General features: G+C 41.6%; 2 protein-coding genes across 2 annotated transcripts in view; both read left to right on the forward strand.

Annotated features, from left to right (window-relative positions):
- The window catches only part of LOC120048907 (probable E3 ubiquitin-protein ligase MID2), a 1,198,409-nt gene that overhangs the window by 435,295 nt on the left and 741,233 nt on the right, over positions 1–21,881 (forward strand). The window lies entirely within an intron of this gene.
- On the forward strand, positions 1,730–20,743 carry LOC120047855 (sideroflexin-1). The gene is made up of 11 exons (XM_038993410.1): positions 1,730–1,811; positions 8,664–8,833; positions 9,786–9,956; positions 11,915–12,013; positions 13,799–13,874; positions 14,517–14,602; positions 15,890–16,017; positions 16,206–16,255; positions 17,324–17,373; positions 19,915–19,962; positions 20,055–20,743. The coding sequence occupies exons 2-11, from the start codon at positions 8,670–8,672 to the stop codon at positions 20,149–20,151; spliced, it is 969 nt and encodes a 322-aa protein (XP_038849338.1). The 5' UTR covers positions 1,730–1,811; positions 8,664–8,669; the 3' UTR covers positions 20,152–20,743.

Genomic DNA, 21,881 nt, shown 5'->3' on the forward strand with positions numbered 1-21,881 from the left:
AATTAGTTATTGTTATTTGATGTTATATTCCAATGTTATTTAATGTTCTTAGTTATAATCCATTTCACTATTATATTTTAAGTAATATTTTTTGTTTATTATTAAAAACAACTATTGAATATCTTTTGCTCCTGAGTGTAATTTTAAAGACTGCTGGGATTACCCTGGTACTTAAAAAAAAATGGCACCTTTTCTAAAAAATAATATTTCAATAAATAACAAAAAAATTGATTTCCCTTTATAGTTTATTCGCCTAAGCATGACCTTTATCCACTACCATTTTTTTCCCCAAACGTTGCTTTTTTTGTGTCAGCAATTAGACATTGTTCTTAAGGGGGCTAGTTACCTCCTACTACCCTATCACTTTCACTAGTCCAGCCTCCAGTTAGATAGGCCTATGATAGGAATGGCTGCAAAGATTGGGTGGATAAGTTAACATTTGAATAGGTTTATTAGAGTGTATTTTTACATATGATTGAAAATATGTTAGTTAATGTTTCTCTATGGTTCCATTTAATTAGTATTTTGTAAAATCAAATGCCCAGTGTACAGCAGCCTACAACTGATTTACAACAGTACAATCCATTAGGTCTGTGTTAAAAGAGCTGACTATTGGGAAACCAGCTTTCCTTCCGCTGCCCTTGATGTTGAACATTACCCCTCCCCCATTATCTGGGGCAAAAGTGAAAGCAACATACATGGCAATTTCAATTACAAGCCAAGTTATACACGCTGCCATGCACTCTATCAAACCATATCAGACCGTTACGGGCCATATAAGGCGGCGTTTAGACAGGCAGCCCAATTCTGATCTTTGTTTAACTAATTGGCATTTTGACTAATCAGATCAGCTCTTGAAAAGACCTGATGTGAAAAGATCTGGTGTGCTTGGTAAAAATACAATTTTGTGGAAAAATATCAGAATTGGGCTGCTTGTGTAAACGCTTTTTGTTGGCTTTGTAGTGTTTCCTCTTCTACAAAGGAGCAAGCCCCAGTCTTGTATAATCAGTGGACGTTTATATTGCTTCAAATATAGGGAGTCTACTGATGATGCGCATAATGCAGTGATTCTGCTTCCTGATATTCTTTAACGACAGCTCATGGAGATAGGCCCAGAACTAGACAATACAAAGGGAAAAAAGCTGATATATTTTAAGGTTGTATTGGGGCTCCCGAGTAGTGCAGCGGTCTAAGGCACTGCATCTCAGTGCGAGAGTGGTCACTACAGTCCCAGGTTCGATTCCAGGCTGTATCACATCCGTCCTTGTTTGGGAGTCCCAATTTGCCCAGCGTCGTCCGGGGTAGGCCGTCATTGTAAATATGAATTTGTTCTTAACTGATTTGCCTGGTTAAGTACATGTTATTGTCGTCAATTATCTATCTGTTCCGCAAAAATAGTAAGGTGAAGTTAGCGCACATAACCAAACACTAGTGACTACCCTAAAAATATTAGCAAATACAAGTCCTTGTCTGAGAAAAAAACTATGAACTCGGGAGCCCCAAAACAATAACTTTTAAATTATGATAAACCTGGCCATGAACATTTTTGGGTATGGAGCAAGAATATTTTACATTTATATGATCTGGACTCCTATAAAAATCGAGATATTGATATTTTGGCCTGTTTATTTGCATTGATTTAATGTTCGGCATTTATTGTGAAAGGAACTCCGGTCCCACTGCTGTGCGCCTGTTGTTGCTGAGTTGCCGCTGCATACATGTCCAATTAGTTTCGTTGAGCTAGCTATTCAGGGACATCTCTGGCGGCGGACTGCTGTTACCGTGCCAGACAAGGATCAGAGCTTAGTGCAGTAAGTGTCTGGATACCTTTATAACACATGTTGGATTTGATACCACTTTTTTTGAGGGAGGGGTTGTGGCAGGCAGTTAACTAGGGCTTTAGTTGAAACAGGGACGCACAGCTGGCCTGAAACAGATGCTTGGGATAATAGCCTATTAGCGGAAATATTATATTTCTGTGGGCGTTTTACATGTTTGCAACATGTTGGACTTTGACTTGGTATCATTTTTTAAACTGCACTGTTGATTATGGGCTTGTAAGTAAGCATTTCACTGTAAGGTCTACTACACCTGTTGTATTCGGCGCATGTGACAAATAAAATTTGATTTATCCAGATCGAACGGTATACATGCAGCGATTTTCTCCAGATCAAGCTGGTCTGCATCACGTTGATCCATTTATCTGATCAAACCAATAGTAGGATTGTGCGTCCGGATCCATTTGCACGTTCGGTTCATTTGACGAAATGATGAGAAATATTGTTGGCTATATTTCACTGACCCTCTCTCAAACCAGAGCTGGCCGGTTTTAGCACAATGTTATGCAGTTGTGTGATTAAGCTATGCTATGGGAACTCCCATTGTAGCCTAAGAAATACGTTACAATGTAGCCTATATAGCTTAATATGTAGCCATTGAGGCCAGTGATTGGTTAAACGTGGGGCTGGAACAGAGGTCTTTAGCCCAAATGCCACCTAACCTAACGTAGCAGGCGTAAGACAAACCGCCCATTGTCAAAGTTCAATTTTAGAATGAGATAACAAGTATCATCAAATCAATGCTTCCTTTGTATTAGGGCTTCAGCCTATTGTTGTATTGGATTTGACACACAGGCAGTCTGACTGACTGACATTTTGTCAGAGGAAGACAGATTTATAACTACTGTTATATATTTGCTACAGACTGATTGCTGTGTGTGTGTGTGTGTGTGTGTGAGAGAGAGACCGCGATAAGGAGGCACCCATCAGTCGTGCTTATGCATTGAGTTATTATGGCCTGTATTCATCTCATGAGAACCCCGTGAACCTTAATTCAATTTAAAGATACAGTAGCGCCTCTCATAGACATTCTACAGCCGCCAGCCGGAGTCTAGGGAATACCTGTGTTTTATCGTTACTCCTGCAGCCATCTTTGGTGCAATTTCATCATCCAGTAGTAGACCCGTGCACGAGCTACACAAATACCTTTACAGTTTCTCACATAACGGGTTACAGACAGAGACATGCGTTTCAAAATGTCCCCTGTTACATCTGCAGCAAGCTGGAACTGGATGGATATAACACTGGTTACATTGTAACAACGGGTTAATAGAATCCAGTTCAGACTGGGTTACATTGTAACAACGGGTAAATAGAATCCAGTTCAGACTGGGTTAACAACGGGTAAATAGAATCCAGTTCAGACTGGGTTACATTGTAACAACGGGTAAATAGAATCCAGTTCAGACTGGGTTACATTGTAACAACGGGTAAATAGAATCCAGTTCAGACTGGGTTACATTGTAACAACGGGTTAATAGAATCCAGTTCAGACTGGGTTACATTGTAACAACGGGTTAATAGAGTCCAGTTCAGACTGGGTTACATTGTAACAACAGGTTAATAGAATCCAGTTCAGACTGGGTTACTGCATTGTAACAACGGGTTAAAATAATCCAGTTCAGACTGGGTTACTGCATTGTAACAACGGGTTAATAGAATCCAGTTCAGACTGGGTTACATTGTAACAACGGGTTAATAGAGTCCAGTTCAGACTGGGTTACATTGTAACAACGGGTTAATAGAATCCAGTTCAGACTGGGTTACATTGTAACAACGGGTTAATAGAATCCAGTTCAGACTGGGTTACATTGTAACAACGGGTAAATAGAATCCAGTTCAGACTGGGTTACATTGTAACAACGGGTTAATAGAATCCAGTTCAGACTGGGTTACATTGTAACAACAGGTTAATAGAATCCAGTTCAGACTGGGTTACTGCATTGTAACAACGGGTTAATAGAATCCAGTTCAGACTGGGTTACATTGTAACAACGGGTTAATAGAATCCAGTTCAGACTGGGTTACATTGTAACAACGGGTTAATAGAGTCCAGTTCAGACTGGGTTACATTGTAACAACAGGTTAATAGAATCCAGTTCAGACTGGGTTACTGCATTGTAACAACGGGTTAATAGAATCCAGTTCAGACTGGGTTACTGCATTGTAACAACGGGTTAATAGAATCCAGTTCAGACTGGGTTACTGCATTGTAACAACGGGTTAATAGAATCCAGTTCAGACTGGGTTAACAACGGGTAAATAGAATCCAGTTCAGACTGGGTTACATTGTAACAACGGGTTAATAGAATCCAGTTCAGACTGGGTTACATTGTAACAACGGGTTAATAGAATCCAGTTCAGACTGGGTTACATTGTAACAACGGGTTAATAGAATCCAGTTCAGACTGGGTTACATTGTAACAACGGGTTAATAGAATCCAGTTCAGACTGGGTTACATTGTAACAACAGGTTAATAGAATCCAGTTCAGACTGGGTTACTGCATTGTAACAACGGGTTAATAGAATCCAGTTCAGACTGGGTTACATTGTAACAACGGGTTAATAGAATCCAGTTCAGACTGGGTTACATTGTAACAACGGGTTAATGGAATCCAGTTCAGACTGGGTTACATTGTAACAACGGGTTAATAGAATCCAGTTCAGACTGGGTTACTGCATTGTAACAACGGGTTAATAGAATCCAGTTCAGACTGGGTTAACAACGGGTTAATAGAATCCAGTTCAGACTGGGTTACATTGTAACAACGGGTTAATAGAATCCAGTTCAGACTGGGTTACATTGTAACAACGGGTTAATAGAATCCAGTTCAGACTGGGTTAACAACGGGTAAATAGAATCCAGTTCAGACTGGGTTACATTGTAACAACGGGTTAATAGAATCCAGTTCAGACTGGGTTACATTTTAACAACGCGTTAATGGAATCCATTTCAGACCTGGTTCCATTGTATCTCGGGAATGTCCTGATTATTTTTCCTCTCTGTGATTAAAAAAAACAACATAAAATCCATTTGATAGGAAAATAAACATGCAGTAGTATGGCTTAGTGCAGAAGTTCTCAAATTAAAGGGATTTTCTCCAGAACCTTTCTCTGTTCTTTCAGACTAAACGTAGGCTTATGGGCTTACTGCTAGACAAGGTGTTGCCCAGTCTATGAGAGAATATTTTTGCTGTGTACAGCGTAAAACACCAAATAATGCATGCAGAGCAGAATTACGCCGATACCCACTAATTATCGAAATCCAGAAAAGAGACGTTAAATTCTACAACCACCTAAAAGGAAGCGATTCCCAAACCTTCCATAACAAAGCCATCACCTACAGAGAAATTAACCTGGAGAAGAGCCCCCTAAGCCAACTGGTCCTGGGGCTCTGTTCACAAACACAAACAGACCCCACAGAGCTCCAGGACAGCAACACAATTAGACCCAACCAAATCATGAGGAAACAATAAGATAATTTCTTGACACATTGGAAAGAATTTACAAAAACAGAGCAAACTAGAATGCTATTTGGCCCTAAACAGAGAGTACACAGTGACAGAATACCTGACCACTGTGACTGACCCAAACTTAAGGAAATCTTTGACTATGTACAGACTCAGTAAGCATAGCCTTGCTATTGAGAAAGGCCGCCATAGGCAGACCTGGCTCTCAAGAGAAGGAAGGCTATGTGTGCACTGCCCACAAAATGAGATGGAAACTGAGCTGCACTTCCTAACCTCCTGCCAAATGCATGACCATATTAGAGACACATATTTCCCTCAGATTACACAGATCCACAAAGAATTCGAAAACAAATCAAATTTTGATAAACTCACATATTTTTTTATTTTACCTTTATTTAACTAGGGAAGTCAGTTAAAAACAAATTCTTATTTATGATAACGGCCTAGGGACAGTGGGTTAACTGCCTTGTTCAGGGGCAGAATAACATATTTTTTACCTCGTCAGCTCGGAGATTCAATCTTGCAACCTTTCAGTTACTAGTCCAACACTCTAACTACTAGGCTACCTGCCACCCCTACACTCTAACCACTAGGCTACCTGCCACCCCTACACTCTAACCACTAGGCTACCTGCCACCCCTACACTCTAACCACTAGGCTACCTGCCACCCCTACACTCTGACCACTAGGCTACCTGCCACCCCTACACTCTGACCACTAGGCTACCTGCCGCCCCTACACTCTAACCACTAGGCTACCTGCTGTCCCCACACTCTAACCACTAGGCTACCTGCCGCACCTACACTCTAACCACTAGGCTACCTGCCGCACCTACACTCTAACCACTAGGCTACCTGCCACCCCTACACTCTGACCACTAGGCTACCTGCCGCCCCTACACTCTAACCACTAGGCTACCTGCCGCCCCCACACTCTAACCACTAGGCTACCTGCCACCCCTACACTCTAACCACTAGGCTACCTGCCGCCCCTACACTCTAACCACTAGGCTACCTGCCACCTCTACACTCTAACCACTAGGCTACCTGCCACCCCTACACTCTAACCACTAGGCTACCTGCCGCCCCCACACTCTAACCACTAGGCTACCTGCCGCCCCTACACTCTAACTACTAGGCTACCTGCCACCCCTACACTCTAACCACTAGGCTACCTGCCGCCCCCACACTCTAACCACTAGGCTACCTGCCGCCCCTACACTCTAACTACTAGGCTACCTGCCACCCCTACACTCTAACCACTAGGCTACCTGCCTCCCCTACACTCTAACCGCTAGGCTACCTGCCGCTCAAATATCTATTGGGTGAAATACCACAGTGTGTCATCACAGCAGCAAGATTTGTGACCTGTTGCTACAAGAAAAGGGCAACCAGTGAAGAACAAACAACATTGTAAATTCAACCTATATTTATGCTTATTTATTTTCCCTTTTGCACATCGTTACAACACTGTATATAGACATAATATGACATTTGAAATGTCTTTATTCTTTTGGAACTTTTGTGAGTGTAATGTTTACTGTTAATTATTGTATTGTTTATTTCACCTTTGTTTGTTATTTCACTTGCTTTGGCAATGTAAGCATATGTTTCCCACGCCAATATCACCCTTAAATTGAATTGAGAGGGAGAGAAAGGGGTAGGAGGGCGTGGTTTGGGGCTTTTGAAGAGGTCTGTGGTTGAGGGGGTTGTGAGGTTCAGGATCATTTAGTGCTTCAAAACCCCTGTGTCAGGTCAGCCAGTTCATCTCCATAGCAACATTATACTGAATCAGCTATCCTGCTAAGCTAATACTGAGAAGAATTTCTCACAGTGTGTTCTAAATTACTCATTCTTCTCAAGGGACAGCAGTTGTGAAATTATTTTGTGGTAATATAAGAGGAGTGGTTTCTGGCTGATGTGTGTAATATAGGCCTACAGAATGTGTAATCAACTCAACAAAATGTGTGTGTGTGTGTGTGCGTGTGTGTGTGTGTGTGTATGTCTGTGTGTGTGTGTGTGTGTCTGTCTGTCTGTCTGTCTGTCTGTCTGTCTGTCTGTCTGTCTGTGTCTGTGTCTGTGTCTGTGTCTGTGTGTGGAGTGGGATTGGGGAACTAATGTCTACTCTAGTTTCAGAATGAAATAGAATTAGTGGAAGGCTGTTTCAGGGTCCGTTTTGTCCTAGGAAATACAATAGTCAAGGCCTCTTGTTTTGCTTTTGGTGATTTGTGTTGCGTTTGTCTCCTTGTCTCTGACTCTGGGACTGGGGAAGTCTGGGACTGGGGAAGTCTGAGACTGGGGAAGTCTGGGACTGGGGAAGTCTAGGACTGGGGAAGTCTGGGACTGGGGAAGTCTGGGACTGGGGAGGTCTGGGACTGGGGAGGTCTGGGACTGGGGAGGTCTGGGACTGGGGAAGTCTGGGACTGGGGAAGTCTGGGACTGGGGTGGTCTGGGACTGGGGAAGTCTGGGACTGGGGAAGTCTGGGACTGGGGAGGTCTGGGACTGGGGTGGTCTGGGACTGGGGAAGTCTGGGACTGGGGAAGTCTGGGACTGGGGACACAGATGACTTAATGCTGTTTAGAACTGTTCCTGTGAGTGCCACATTTTTATGGAAACTAATCTTGTGGAAAGAAACTTATCACAGGGACACCTTATTACAGTTTTTCCAAAGCATTTATTCAGAAGGTTGTTATGAATTTCGCCTCCTCTGACAGTAGCTAGGCTAATTTATGAATTTCGCCTCCTCTGACAGTAGCTAGGCTAATTTATGAATTTCGCCTCCTCTGACAGTAGCTAGGCTAATTTATGAATTTCGCCTCCTCTGACAGTAGCTAGGCTAATTTATGAATTTCGCCTCCTCTGACAGTAGCTAGGCTAATTTATGAATTTCGCCTCCTCTGACAGTAGCTAGGCTAATTTATGAATTTTGCCTCCTCTGACAGTAGCTAGGCTAATTTATGAATTTCGCCTCCTCTGACAGTAGCTAGGCTAATTTATGAATTTCGCCTCCTCTGACAGTAGCTAGGCTAATTTATTAATTTTCTCTCCTCTGACAGTAGCTAGGCTAATTTATGAATTTCGCCTCCTCTGACAGTAGCTAGGCTAATTTATGAATTTCGCCTCCTCTGACAGTAGCTAGGCTAATTTATGAATTTCGCCTCCTCTGACAGTAGCTAGGCTAATTTATGAATTTTGCCTCCTCTGACAGTAGCTAGGCTAATTTATGAATTTTGGTCGAGCGCCGGTAGATAAATCACCTGGGACAATATAACTGATGTATGTTGTGAATGTTTATAGGGTAGATATACAAGGACAAAATAATTAATCTTTGTTATGAATGTTGTAATCTTTCAGATAACCATGACGACAGAAATCTCCACCTCCATAAACATCAAGGAGCCTCGATGGGACCAAGGGACGTTTATGGGCCGGGCCAAACACTTCTTCACCGTTACCGACCCCCGCAACGTCCTGCTTACCAACGAACAACTAGAGAATGCACACAAAGTCATCAGTGACTACCGGTAGTGTATTCTGAGCATGGTTCTCCCTAGTTCTGGTTCCTCCAGGTTCTCCCTAGTTCTGGTTCCTCCAGGTTCTCCTTAGTTCTCCTTGGTTCTGGTTCCTCCAGGTTCTCCTTAGTTCACCTTGGTTCTGGTTCCTCCAGGTTCTCCTTAGTTCTCCATAGTTCTGGTTCCTCCAGGTTCTCCTTAGTTCTCCTTGGTTCTGGTTCCTCCAGGTTCTCCTTAGTTCTCCTTGGTTCTGGTTCCTCCAGGTTCTCCCTAGTTCTGGTTCCTCCAGGTTCTCCTTAGTTCTCCTTGGTTCTGGTTCCTCCAGGTTCTCCTTAGTTCTCCTTGGTTCTGGTTCCTCCAGGTTCTCCCTAGTTCTGGTTCCTCCAGGTTCTCCTTAGTTCACCTTGGTTCTGGTTCCTCCAGGTTCTCCTTAGTTCTCCTTGGTTCTGGTTCCTCCAGGTTCTCCTTAGTTTTCCTTGGTTCTGGTTCCTCCAGGTTCTCCTTAGTTCTCCTTGGTTCTGGTTCCTCCAGGTTCTCCTTAGTTCTCCTCGGTTCTGGTTCCTCCAGGTTCTCCCTAGTTCTGGTTCCTCCAGGTTCTCTCTAGTTCTCCTTGGTTCTGGTTCCTCCAGGTTCTCCTTAGTTCTCCTTGGTTCTGGTTCCTCCTGGTTCTCTCTAGTTCTCCTTGGTTCTGCTGTATGGAAACAACCCATAACTGAGCTGAGAGCTCCTGATAGAATTTGTTGGCGTAGATCTAGGACCAGTTTTCCCTTAATTAACTATTGATTAACCAGAAAGGCAACACATGGTTGCGTTCTATGATGCAACATTGAATACAATGGGCCGTGTTTATCGAATGCAGGTTGTGTGCATCTAACAGAGCGTTGTTTAAACTTGTATTGCTTCTAAGTAAACAGGCTCAGCTAATCACTTGTCCCCCCCCCCCCCCCCCCCCTCTCTCCCCCAGGCAAGGGGTGATGTCCCCCGGGCTGACAGAGGACGAGCTATGGAGAGCCAAGTACATCTTTGACTCAGCCTTCCACCCAGACACCGGAGAGAAGATGATCCTGATTGGCCGCATGTCGGCTCAGGTCCCCATGAACATGACCATCACTGGCTGTATGATGACCTTCTACAAGTGAGCAGCAGTGTTCTGTTAGAATGAATGATAGTGTGTTAACCTTTATTAAACTAGGCAAGTCAGTTAAGAACAAATTCTTATTTACAATGACGGCCTAGGAACAGTGGGTTAACTGCCTTGTTCAGGGGCAGATCGACAGATTTTTACCTTGTCAGCTCGGGGATTCAATCTGGCAACCTTTCGGTTACTAGTCCAACGCTCGAACCACTAGGCTACCTGCCGCCCAATGATAGTGTTATAAGACTGTTCTATTAGAATGATAGTGTTATAAGACTGTTCTATTAGAATGATAGTGTTATAAGACTGTTCTATTAGAATGATAGTGTTATAAGACTGTTCTATTAGAATGATAGTGTTATAAGACTGTTCTATTAGAATGATAGTGTTATAAGACTGTTCTATTAGAATGATAGTGTTATAAGACTGTTCTATTAGAATGATAGTGTTATAAGACTGTTCTATTAGAATGATAGTGTTATAAGACTGTTCTATTAGAATGATAGTGTTATAAGACTGTTCTATTAGAATGATAGTGTTATAAGACTGTTCTATTAGAATGATAGTGTTATAAGACTGTTCTATTAGAATGATAGTGTTCAGACTGTTCTATTAGAATGATAGTGTTATAAGACTGTTCTATTAGAATGATAGTGTTATAAGACTGTTCTATTAGAATGATAGTGTTCAGACTGTTCTATTAGAATGATAGTGTTATAAGACTGTTCTATTAGAATGATAGTGTTATAAGACTGTTCTATTAGAATGATAGTGTTCAGACTGTTCTATTAGAATGATAGTGTTATAAGACTGTTCTATTAGAATGATAGTGTTCAGACTGTTCTATTAGAATGATAGTGTTATAAGACTGTTCTATTAGAATGATAGTGTTATAAGACTGTTCTATTAGAATGATAGTGTTCAGACTGTTCTATTAGAATGATAGTGTTATAAGACTGTTCTATTAGAATGATAGTGTTCAGACTGTTCTATTAGAATGATAGTGTTATAAGACTGTTCTATTAGAATGATAGTGTTATAAGACTGTTCTATTAGAATGATAGTGTTCAGACTGTTCTATTAGAATGATAGTGTTATAAGACTGTTCTATTAGAATGATAGTGTTATAAGACTGTTCTATTAGAATGATAGTGTTATAAGAATCTCATTGTAGGTTTACTACAGGATGTTGTAGAAAAAGAAATCAGGTCATGCCATGGGTCACTGGCAGTTCATACTGAAGCAGGTAGGTTCAAGCAGGCGGAGTACCAGTCAGATTCTGACACTAAAAGAATGTATCGATCTCATCATTCATTCTCATCAGTCAACACAGAGTTGCCGTGTTTTTGAGAGGAGTGTAATTGAGAAGATGGGTAGATCAGTGGTTGTGTGGTGTGCTGTCACTGTTATGTCTGCTATTACCTGATGGCTTCCCATCTCTCTCTGATATCTCTATACTCCCTTGTTTTGTACACAAAGAAATCCGCGTTTGTCAGGGTTAGGTGCTTTATCACTCGTCAATATATTTTTTCCTTATCATCCCGTCTCAGTCTAATTTAAGTCTCTCTCTCTCTCTCCTCAGAACAACTACAGCTGTAGTCTAATTGAAGTGTCATCTCTCTCTGCTCAGGACAACTACAGCTGTAATCTAATTGAAGTGTCCTCTCTCTGTCTCTCTCTCTCTCCTCAGGACAACTCCAGCTGTAGTCTAATTGAAGTGTCCTCTCTCTGTCTCGCTCTCTCTCTCTCTCCTCAGGACAACTCCAGCTGTAGTCTAATTGAAGTGTTCTCTCTCTCTCTCTCTCTCTCTCTCTCTCTCTCTCTCTCTCTCTCTCTCTCTCTCTGTCTCTGTCTCTGTCTCTCTATCTCTATCTGTCTCTGTCTCTCTCTCTCTCTCTCTCTCTCTCTCTCTCTCTCTCTCTCTCTCTCTCTCTCTCTCTCTCTCTCTCTCTCCTCAGGACAACTCCAGCTGTAGTCTTATGGCAGTGGATCAATCAGTCCTTCAATGCAATAGTCAACTACACCAATAGGAGTGGAGATGCTCCTCTCTCAGTTAAGTAAGTTGGTGTTATAGTTTCTATATCAGGCCTGTTCTACTATATTCTTACAGCGGCCAGATGTAAAAAAGAAAAGAAAAAAAAAAAAAAGAAAGAAAGTTGATTGCAGGACATTTTCTATGTGTGATTATTCTTCAGAAGAACTGTATAAAAAATCAATGAACACACACCAATAAAGAACTTTTCTTAAAATGAAATGTTGCTAAAAGTAATTAGGAAAGAGGCAGAGGGCGTTCAACCAACGTGAGTCGAGGTGTAACCAAAACATTTGATAACCATTGATAACCAAGTATTTAAGTAATTTTAAAATCATCTGAAAACTAAGCATCTCAATAAATAATACACAGGTATGTCAAATCACGTAATGCCAAATTCCAGTCTAAAGGAAGTATGCTTTGAATTAATTTCCCTCAGTCGGCCTGTAGTTTTAGTTGATGTTGGCCTGTAGTTTTAGTTGATGTTGGCTTGTAGTTTTAGTTGATGTTGGCCTGTAGTTTTAGTTGATGTTGGCTTGTAGTTTAGTTAATGTTGGCCTGTAGTTTTAGTTGATTTTGGCCTGTAGTTTAGTTGATGTTGGCCTGTAGCTTTAGTTGATGTTGGCCTGTAGTTTTAGTTGATGTTGGCCTGTAGTTTTAGTTGATGTTGGCTTGTAGTTTTAGTTGATGTTGGCCTGTAGTTTTAGTTGATGTTGGCCTGTAGTTTTAGTTGATGTTGGCCTGTAGTTTTAGTTGATGTTGGCCTGTAGTTTTAGTTGATGTTGACCTGTAGTTTAGTTGACGTTGGCCTGTAGTTTAGTTGTTGTTGGCCTGTAGCTTTAGTTGATGTTGGCCTGTAGTTTTAGTTGATGTTGGCCTGTAGTTTAGTTGATGTTGGCTTGTAGTTTTAGTTGATGTTGGCCTGTAGTTTTAGTTGATGTTGGCCTGTAGTTTAGTTGTTGGCCTGTAGCTTTAGTTGATGTTGGCCTGTAGTTTTAGTTGATGTTGGCCTGTAGTTTTAGTTGATGTTGGCTTGTAGTTTTAGTTGATGTTGGCCTGTAGTTTAGTTGTTGTTGGCCTGTAGCTTTAGTTGATGTTGGCCTGTAGTTTTAGTTAATGTTGGCCTGTAGTTTAGTTGATGTTGGCTTGTAGTTTTAGTTGACGTTGGCCTGTAGTTTAGTTGTTGTTGGCCTGTAGCTTTAGTTGATGTTGGCCTGTAGTTTTAGTTGATGTTGGCCTGTAGTTTAGTTGATGTTGGCTTGTAGTTTTAGTTGATGTTGGCCTGTAGTTTTAGTTGATGTTGGCCTGTAGTTTAGTTGTTGGCCTGTAGCTTTAGTTGATGTTGGCCTGTAGTTTTAGTTGATGTTGGCCTGTAGTTTTAGTTGATGTTGGCTTGTAGTTTTAGTTGATGTTGGCCTGTAGTTTAGTTGTTGTTGGCCTGTAGCTTTAGTTGATGTTGGCCTGTAGTTTTAGTTAATGTTGGCCTGTAGTTTAGTTGATGTTGGCTTGTAGTTTTAGTTGATGTTGGCTTGTAGTTTTAGTTGATGTTGGCCTGTAGTTTTAGTTGATGTTGGCCTGTAGTTTTAGTTGATGTTGGCCTGTAGTTTTAGTTGATGTTGACTTGTAGTTTTAGTTGATGTTGGCCTGTAGTTTTAGTTGATGTTGGCTTGTAGTTATAGTTAATATTGGCCAGTAGTTTCTTGTTTGGTGTGTTTCTTGTACCTATTAAACCCCTTTAATGTTTTGTGGTTAGGATAATATGTGAATGAGTATGAATATGTGAATTTATGAATGCATTTCTCATTTGCAGTCAGCTTGGCACAGCCTATGTATCTGCTACCACAGGGGCAGTAGCCACGGCTCTAGGACTAAATGCACTAACAAAGGTATTAACCCATAGAAACCCTGTTCTCATTCATTCATTTACCATCAACCACATCGCATCGAAGTGTTATCAAACGTAGCTACTCACAAGTCATATCATGAGTGGTTATCATGTACAAAATAGTTATCATGAATAGAAGTGCATAGTAACCATGAATAGAAGTGCATAGTAACCATGAATAGAAGTGCATAGTAACCATGAATAGAAGTGTATAGTAACCATGAATAGAAGTGCATAGTAACCATGAATAGAAATGAATAGTAACCATGAATAGAAGTGCATAGTAACCATGAATAGAAGTGCATAGTAACCATGAATAGAAGTGCATAGTAACCATGAATAGAAGTGCATAGTAACCATGAATAGAAGTGCATAGTAACCATGAATAGAATTAGTCTACATATGTTGCCTGCTGCCTGCTTTGCTGGTTAGTCAATGTGTTGAAAGAGAGAGAAAATGTTGTATAATTCATACAGTATTCCCGTTGTGGAAACAGATGCCACTCATCATAACCATCATGACATGCACAAAGAGCTTTCAGCTTTGGAACAATAAGCCTTGCCGAATAATTCTATTGGACTGTATAGATCAATTCAACTCCTGTCTGTCTGTTTTACTCCAACCGTTTGTTGTCGTTGTGTAGCACATATCTCCCCTCGTAGGGAGGTTAGTTCCCTTCGCTGCTGTTGCTGCTGCTAACTGCATCAACATCCCTCTCATGAGGCAACGGTAAGACAAACCCAGTCTGTATCTCCTCCACTTTGAAGATATAGTTTTGCAAATATGCACTCAGCATTTTAAATGTTTTTTATTCTATTTACTAAAATGTAGTGTTAAATGTTAGGTTTTATTTATTCGCACCAAAGAAAAGAAGTGAAAGACAAAACCTTGCAGGTATTTAACAAATCAAATCAAAGTTTATTTGTCACGTGCGCCGAGTAAACAGGTGTAGACCTTACAGTGAAATGCTTAATTACAGGCTCTAACCAATAGTGCAAAAAAGGTGTTAGGTGAACAATAGGTAAGTAAAGAAATAAAACAACAGTTAAAAGACAGGCTATATACAGTAGCGAGGCTATAAAAATAGCGAGGCTACATACATACACCGGTTAGTCAGGCTGATTGAGGTAGTATGTACATGTAGATATGGTTAAAGTGATATGGTATTATTATATTATTTTATTATATTTGTGGTGTGATTTTCATATCAGTCCTTTTGGGTTTCCAGCCTCACCTGCACACCGCTTTACCTGTTAAATACTCTCTGGTCTGTTATCGGAATGCCGTGTTTCAGTTCCCTGGACAATAAAAGAAGAAGGAAGATAAAGTAAATACAGAGAGTATTTAACAGGTAAAGCGGTGTGCAGGTGAGGCTGGAAACCCAAAAGGACTGATATGGAAATCACACCACAAATATAATATAATAATATAATATAATAAAAACGTTTGTTCAATCAGCTAAACAAAGCAAATTAATTATACTTGTACATTGTATACTCAGTATAGAAGAAAAAACATGTTTGATTGTGTGTGTGTGTGTGTGTGTGTGTGTGTGTGTGTGTGTGTGTGTGTGTGTGTGTGTGTGTGTGTGTGTGTGTGTGTGTGTGTGCGTGCGTGCGTGCGTGCGTGCGTGCGTGCGTGCGTGCGTGCGTGCGTGCGTGCGTGCGTGTGAGAGAGAGAGAGTTAGGCTACATGGAGGGGATTATTGTGTAGTTTGGTTCATCAGGCTGAATCCCAGTCTTTGCATGAAGTTATTGAGGGATGATGAGGTTTTGGCAATGTGAAGATAAGAATCCCAGAGTATGGTACCTCTGTAAATGTTTGAAATATTGATTAGGTGTCTTTACAATGCTCAATTTTACCTTTCTAAACCCATAGGTCAAACATAACTTATTGACATTTACGTTTTTCTTTCCACAACTTGGACAAGGTCTTTGAAAAGAAAATGTCTTTATCATCGATGCCAGTTCCTATAATAGATGTTTACTTTATTTTCCTTCTTCTTTTATTGCCCAGGGAACTGAAACACGGCATTCCGATAACAGACGAGAACGATAACCGGTTAGGAGAGTCAACCACCGCCGCTAAGCAGGCTATCTCCCAGGTGGTGGTGTCTAGAATCCTCATGGCCTCTCCTGGAATGGGTATGTATGACGTAATGGGCTTTAGGACCAATCTGGCAACCCATGCGATCTGTGACTCCAACATGGCATCTCAATAGGATACACTGGAAATTATAAAAGCTTGAAATCAACCATGTTATCAGGTAAAATATATTGTTTGTAAACATTTATAAAACATTACAATTTTATTTCACTATTCTGTTTTTCAGCTATCCCTCCGTTTTTAATGAACACCTTGGAAAAGAAAGCCTTCCTAAAGGTATTATTCACATCATTTATTTATTTATTCACGTATGATCACATGTATTGGATATTCACTTATTTTCTCATATCTATGATGGCAGTCAGCCTTACTTTCTCATATCCATGATGGCAGTCAGCCTTACTCACTCACTCATATCTATGATGGCAGTCAGCCTTACTCACTCACTCATATCTATGATGGCAGTCAGCCTTACTCACTCACTCATATCTATGATGGCAGTCAGCCTTACTCACTCACTCATATCTATGATGGCAGTCAGCCTTACTTTCTCATATATATGAATGCAGTCAGCCTTACTTTCTCATATCCATGATGGCAGTCAGCCTTACTCACTCACTCATATCTATGATGGCAGTCAGCCTTACTCACTCACTCATATCTATGATGGCAGTCAGCCTTACTTTCTCATATATATGAATGCAGTCAGCCTTACTTTCTCATATCTATGATGGCAGTCAGCCTTACTTTCTCATATCTAAGATGGCAGTCAGCCTTACTTTCTCATATCCATGAATGCAGTCAGCCTTACTTTCTCATATCTATGATGGCAGTCAGTCTTACTTTCTCATATCTATGATGGCAGTCAGCCTTACTTTCTCATATCTATGATGGCAGTCAGCCTTACTTTCTCATATCTATGATGGCAGTCAGCCTTACTTTCTCATATCTATGATGGCAGTCAGCCTTACTTTCTCATATATATGATGGCACTAAGTGGCTTTACTAGAGAGTGTGTATATATAATGGCCTGTCACTGTGTTGTGTTAGCCATCGAGGGACTCCGTAGCAGTCTTCTAGGCACAGTCAGCGGCTAAATCCAAATGTTTTAAAGTAATTTCCTTTGCTATGTGTCCTATTTCCTCATCCTGATTCAAACTAACTGGATAGGTGGAACAAAATGGTGTATACTAAGCAATAACCCACAGCCATATTGCCTATAGCACTCCAGCCCTTTCAGTGGTTAGTGAGTGTGAGGAAATAGGACAGAGCAGAGGAAGCCATTTCAGAGTAGTGGAATGTATCCCTTCCTTTGTTTGTCTCATTGTTTTCTGGTCTTTTCAGAAGTTCCCGTGGATGAGTGCACCTATTCAAGTGGTCTTGGTGGGATTCTGGTAAGTGGCCAGCAATGGACTGCTGATAAACCAACATTTGGACTGCTGATAAACCACCATTTGGACTGCTGATAAACCACCATTTGGACTGCTGATAAACCACCATTTGGACTGCTGATAAACCAACATTTGGACTGCTGATAAACCACCATTTGGACTGCTGATAAACCACCATTTGGACTGCTGATAAACCACCATTTGGACAGCTGATAAACCACCATTTGGACTTCTGATAAACCAACATTTGGACTGCTGATAAACCACCATTTGGACAGCTGATAAACCACCATTTGGACTGTTGATAAACCAACATTTGGACTGCTGATAAACTACCATTTGGACTTCTGATAAACCACCATTTGGACTGCTGATAAATCACCATTTGGACTTCTGATAAACCACCATTTGGACTGCTGATAAACCACCATTTGGACTGCTGATAAACCACCATTTGGACTGCTGATAAACCACCATTTGGACTGCTGATAAACCACCATTTGGACTGCTGATAAACCACCATTTGGACTGCTGATAAACCACCATTTGGACTGTTGATAAACCACCATTTGGACTGCTGATAAACCAACATTTGGACTGTTGATAAACCACCATTTGGACTTCTGATAAACCACCATTTGGACTGCTGATAAACCAACATTTGGACTGCTGATAAACCAACATTTGGACTGTTGATAAACCAACATTTGGACTGTTGATAAACCAACATTTGGACTTCTGATAAACCACCATTTGGACAGCTGATAAACCACCATTTGGACTTCTGATAAACCAACATTTGGACTGTTGATAAACTACCATTTGGACTTCTGATAAACTACCATTTGGACTGTTGATAAACCACCATTTGGACTTCTGATAAACCAGCATTTGGACTGTTGATAAACCACCATTTGGACTTCTGATAAACCACCATTTGGACTGCTGATAAACCAACATTTGAACTGTTGATAAACTACCATTTGGACTTCTGATAAACTACCATTTGGACTGTTGATAAACCACCATTTGGACTGCTGATAAACCACCATTTGGACTGCTGATAAACCACCATTTGGACTGCTGATAAACCACCATTTGGACTTCTGATAAACCAACATTTGGACTGTTGATAAACCAACATTTGGACTTCTGATAAACTAACATTTGGACTGCTGATAAACTACCATTTGGACTGCTGATAAACCAACATTTGGACTGCTGATAAACCACCATTTGGACTGCTGATAAACCACCATTTGGACTGCTGATAAATCACCATTTGGACTGCTGATAAACCAACATTTGGACTGTTGATAAACCAACATTTGGACTGCGGATATACTACCATTTGGACTGTTGATAAACCACCATTTGGACTGTTGATAAACCACCATTTGGACTGCTGATAAACCACCATTTGGACTGCTGATAAACCAACATTTGGACTGCTGATAAACTACCATTTGGACTGCTGATAAACCAACATTTGGACTGTTGATAAACCACCATTTGGACTGCTGATAAACCACCATTTGGACTGCTGATAAACCACCATTTGGACTGCTGAGAAACTACCATTTGGACTGTTGATAAACCACCATTTGGACTCCTGATTTGCAAACCTATTTCAGTATATCAGTCAGAACATAAACGCTGTGAAGGACCCGTGACATATATTGTCAACGCTGTGAAGGACCCGTGACATATACTGTCAACGCTGTGAAAAACCCGTGACATATACTGTCAACGCTGTGAAGAACCCGTGACATATACTGTCAACGCTGTGAAAAACCCGTGACATATACTGTCAACGCTGTGAAAACCCATGACATATACTGTCAACGCTGTGAAAGACCCGTGCCATACAGTATACTGTCAACGCTGTGAAGAACCCGTGACATATACTGTCAACGCTGTGAAGGACCTGTGCCATATACTGTCAACGCTGTAAATCACTCGTGACATATACTGTCAATGCTGTGAAAGACCTGTGCCATATACTTTCAACACTGAAGGACCCGTGACATACAGTATACTGTCAACGCTGTGAAAGACCCGTGCCATACAGTATACTGTCAACGCTGTGAAGAACCCGTGACATATACTGTCAACGCTGTGAAGGACCTGTGCCATATACTGTCAACGCTGTAAATCACTCGTGACATATACTGTCAATGCTGTGAAAGACCTGTGCCATATACTTTCAACACTGAAGGACCCGTGACATACAGTATACTGTCAACGCTGTGAAAGACCCGTGCCATACAGTATACTGTCAACGCTGTGAAGAACCCGTGACATATACTGTCAACGCTGTGAAGGACCTGTGCCATATACTGTCAACGCTGTAAATCACTCGTGACATATACTGTCAATGCTGTGAAAGACCTGTGCCATATACTTTCAACACTGAAGGACCCGTGACGTACAATATATGTTTTAAAGCAACACGCATTATAGCTATGGTATCTAATCTACAGTCTCTAGATCTCTTTAGTAGAGTAGATGTGATGCTGACCCTTTTGTGTGCTTGTCTTTCAGCCTGGTGTTCGCCACTCCACTGTGCTGTGCACTGTTCCCCCAGAAGAGGTGAGTGAACCATCATTGCTAGCTGTGTTGATCAGTCTCACAGCAATAAAATGTGGTATCTCTCTCTCTCTCTCTCTCTCTCTCTCTTTTAGCTCTATGTCAGTAAGCCGATTGGAGCCAGAGCTTCAGGAGAAGATCCGTGTGAGCCACCCCGGGGTGGAGAGGGTCTACTTCAACAAAGGACTATGAGTGTCCAGCCCACCGCCAACACTCCTGCACTGCCATACTACCCTCACACCATCTGTATTGGTGGCAGACACCAACAACCCTCCTGGCTCTGCCATACTAACCTCACACCATCTGTATTGGTGGCAGACACCAACAACCCTCCTGGCTCTGCCATACTAACCTCACACAATCTGTATTGGTGGCAGACACCGCCAACCCCCCTGGCACTGCCATACTACCCTCACACCATCTGTATTGGTGGCAGACACCAACAACCCCCCTGGCACTGCCATACTACCCTCACACCATCTGTATTGGTGGCAGACACCGACAACCCCCCTGGCACTGTCATACTACCCTCACACCATCTGTATTGGTGGCAGACACCGACAACCCTCCTGGCACTGTCATACTACCCTCACACCATCTGTATTGGTGGCAGACACCAACAACCCTCTTCCTCATTCTGTGTGCCAAAGTTAAGTTTTGCTTCTCCTCCACTCCACAGACAGAATCCCTTGTTTCCCTCCTCCCCTTACGCTCTCTCCGTCACCCTCTCTCCGTCACCCTCTCTCCGTCACACTCTCTCCGTCACCCTCTCTCCGTCGCACTCTCTCCGTCGCCCTCTCTCCGTCGCCCTCTCTCCGTCACCCTCTCTCCGTCACACTCTCTCCGTCACACTCTCTCCGTCACCCTCTCTCCGTCACCCTCTCTCCGTCACCCTCTCTCCGTCACCCTCTCTCCGTCACACTCTCTCCTCTCTCTTTCTGTTTGCTTTGTTTGCTGCTATGTGTGATTTATTTTCAATTGCAGAAGAAATTGGTCTGGTTGTTATTCTGGCACTGTGATGATGGTGGTTTATAGTTGGGTCTGTGTACAGTGAGAGGAGCTGGTTGTTATTCTGGCACTGAGATGATGGTGGTTTATAGTTGGGTCTGTGTACAGTGAGAGGAGCTGGTTGTTATTCTGGCACTGAGATGATGGTGGTTTATAGTTGGGTCTGTGTACAGTGGTTGTTGTTTTTCTATTCCCATGCAGTTGTTTTAATAGTTGACTTTTCTGTCAATTGTATTTTGTCTGCCAAAACATTTTCATATTCAAAACAGTTGTTTGTGTTCAGTGGAGAACCAGGAAAAATAACAGGGTCTGTGTTCCTGTATTTGTAACAATAGCAGTAATCAGTATTAGTCAGTCTTAATCTAACTATGATGCCTACTCCAAAATTAAGTTCATTTATTTGCCAAATCTCAATAACGGTTTGTGAGACCTCTCAACAATACACAACCTCTTGACAGTAATATATTAGGGTCATTTCAGAGAATAACAATATGGCATACAGTGCATTTTAATGAATTCATATTTGCCAAATGAGTGAACTTTGCCAGGGTTGTGTCCCAAATGGCATCCTATTCCCATAGAGCTCTGGTCAAAAGTAGTGCACTATGTAGGGAATAGGGTGCCAACTTGTGTCCCAAATGGCATCCTATTCCCATAGGGCTCTGGTCAAAAGTAGTGCACTATGTAGGGAATAGCGTGCCAATTTGGATGGTATCTACATTGGTTCCATGACCAGGGTTTACTCCCCCCAACAGTGTGAGATCTTTTAATGGTCTACAATAACCATCATTATGTATATTACTGGTGCTTTTGATGCAATATCTTCATATAATTGATGTTTATTCCAGACTATCTATTCTGGTTCCCAAACCATGCATGAACAAACCACTCCTCATTAGTGTGATAATACGGCA

This window comes from Salvelinus namaycush, chromosome 5 (assembly GCF_016432855.1).
Source record: "Salvelinus namaycush isolate Seneca chromosome 5, SaNama_1.0, whole genome shotgun sequence".
NCBI lineage: Eukaryota > Metazoa > Chordata > Actinopteri > Salmoniformes > Salmonidae > Salvelinus > Salvelinus namaycush.